The sequence below is a fragment of the Myotis davidii genome, unplaced genomic scaffold (genome assembly GCF_000327345.1).
Source record: "Myotis davidii unplaced genomic scaffold, ASM32734v1 scaffold3272, whole genome shotgun sequence".
NCBI lineage: Eukaryota > Metazoa > Chordata > Mammalia > Chiroptera > Vespertilionidae > Myotis > Myotis davidii.
Window position 1 is genome coordinate 35,326 of NW_006283304.1, and position 2,255 is coordinate 37,580.

The window sequence follows — 2,255 nt, forward strand, 5'->3', positions numbered from 1 at the left end:
GGAATAAGAAATCATAAAATCTTCTCACTGAAAACAACCTTTGTCACTTTTGGAATCTTAGAGCTAAAATGTCTCTAGAAATCATTCAACTTTCCCATTTGTAGATGATAGAAAACTTGACCAAGTTCACCATGAGATGCTAGGATCAGGACTTATATTTCACTCACATATCTGTCCATTGGTTTCCCATTGGTTTTAGTTCTGTCCTTGTAAAGGGTTTGCCCTGAAAATATTGAAGGCAATTACTTTCTTACTTTTTATTCTGAGTCTTCTCTTCTCTCCTCTTTTTCTCTTCTCTTTCTATTGGGAGAGATGAAGGTGTCTTTTTTTTTCTCTGTAGGCTGAGGAGCTATTCATGGAATTTGCACACAAGGCTTCAGCTTTCAACCACTGGTGTGAGAACGCTGAGGAGGACCTGTCCGAAAACGTGCACTGTGTCTCCCTGAATGAGATCCGCCAGCTGCAGAAGGACCACGAGGCTTTCTTGGCCTCCTTGGCCAAGGCCCAGGAAGATCTGAACTATTTGCGAGAGCTAGACCAGCAGATTAAGTCCTTACATGTGCCCTCCAGCCCTTACACCTGGTTAACCATGGAGGTGCTGGAAAGGATGTGGAACCACCTACCTGACATCATCAAGGTACACCGAGGCACACCAGGGACCTCCTTTGGCTCTAGTGACCATGACAGTTTAGTGGAGTACCCAAGCTGGGGGACCTCTGAGAAAGAAGGAACATTTTTAATTGGGAAAGCAGCTTTACATTGGATAGTCTAAGAAATATCTGAAAATATGTTCACAATAAGTATAGCCCTATGTAACGTAGTGTGAACAGTTTTATGCTTCAGGGTGTTGAGCAGTGATTTAAGGCAGCAAACACAAGCTGCAGGACATGGTTCTGAAAATGAGTTATAGAAAGTTCACGAGGCTTGCAGATATCTTTGAAGTCTCTATATGCCTTCATCCAAAGCATTCTCTATTTTATACACACCTCCAAAAGTGCCTTTTAAAAGTGCCTGAATTTAACTTTTGTCTGTCTATAATGATGTTCATTATAGAAGCTATGAAAAATATTTAAAAGTTTAACAAAGCAAAAATTTACCATAAAGTCGCCAATTTTAGATGGCAACTCTTATAACTACCTTTCTCTTTAAGGCTGTTTTTATGCTCATTTCAATGAAATTTCACCTGGAAAAAAATGAGCAGAAAGATTTGCCTTCATTATTTTATTATTTTTACTGAGTTCTGCCTTTGAGACATCTGCAAATACTTATGGGAAGTGACATAAGTTTCCTCACCTTTTCAAGATGAGAAGAAGCGGGCTGGAAGCAATGTGAGCACATAGGCACATGCCTCCGGAATATAAATTTGGGAGAGTTACGATGTATGGCTGAGCCTGGGAACCAATTATTTTACTGAAAAGAAAGGTTTTCAACGTGCAATTCGCTGTCTGTGATTTGGGTTTCTAGGAACGGGAACAAGAGCTGCAAAAAGAAGAGGAAAGACAGGTTAAGAACTTTGAGATGTGTCAGGAGTTTGAACAGAACGCCAGCGCCTTCCTTCAGTGGATCTTGGAAACCAGGTGTGCTATGTTTCCGCAAAATTTATGATCCTTATTCTACACACTCCATTTCCTACAAGGATAAAGTTCATAAAGGAGGGGAGAAGGAGGGACTCCTACAGTGTTTACGCTGTCCTAAATTACCACGTGCTTTCTATTGGTAATTGGTTACTTTCTGAATCAATCCTTGCAAAACCGAGAAATGAGAGTTTCAGCCTTCTACCCATTGTGTACCCTTCAATATTCTCTTCTGGATATTCTCATTTTTTCCCTGTTGCCTATAATTACAGTTCAAAAATATTAGCAGTTCTTTCTTACTTAAACATTTTAATGTTGAAATTATCTTTGCATGTTACAAAGTACTTCTCTGTCCAGTAAGTAACTCACTTAACTTTTAGAGCACACTGGAAAAGTATACAGAGAAGACCTTATTACCTCTGTGTGGAAAGAAGTTTAGTAGATGCATTGATGGGCTCACGGTCACATGTGTATTTATTGACACAGCAGAAGTAGAGCACAGTGTAAACATCTAGTATGAAGCTCTTATGTTGCCTGACTAAAGCTATGATGAGGATCAAGTGAGATAGTATATGCTAATGGCTTTGATTGAATCCAAAGTGTCCTATATGTGAAAATAACATTTGTCACATCTTCTGGAGCAAATGACCTTGAAGAAGAGGAGACTGAGAAAGAGTAATA

At 39.4% G+C, this 2,255-nt stretch overlaps 1 protein-coding gene across 1 annotated transcript in view; it reads left to right on the top strand.

The window, feature by feature from the left end:
• The window catches only part of LOC102773572 (spectrin alpha chain, erythrocytic 1), a gene marked incomplete at its 5' end in the record, with an annotated part of 42,039 nt that overhangs the window by 33,877 nt on the left and 5,907 nt on the right, over positions 1-2,255 (top strand). The window contains 2 exon segments of the mRNA XM_015563319.1: positions 341-637; positions 1,465-1,592. Coding sequence (XP_015418805.1) covers positions 341-637; positions 1,465-1,592 — 425 coding nt within the window.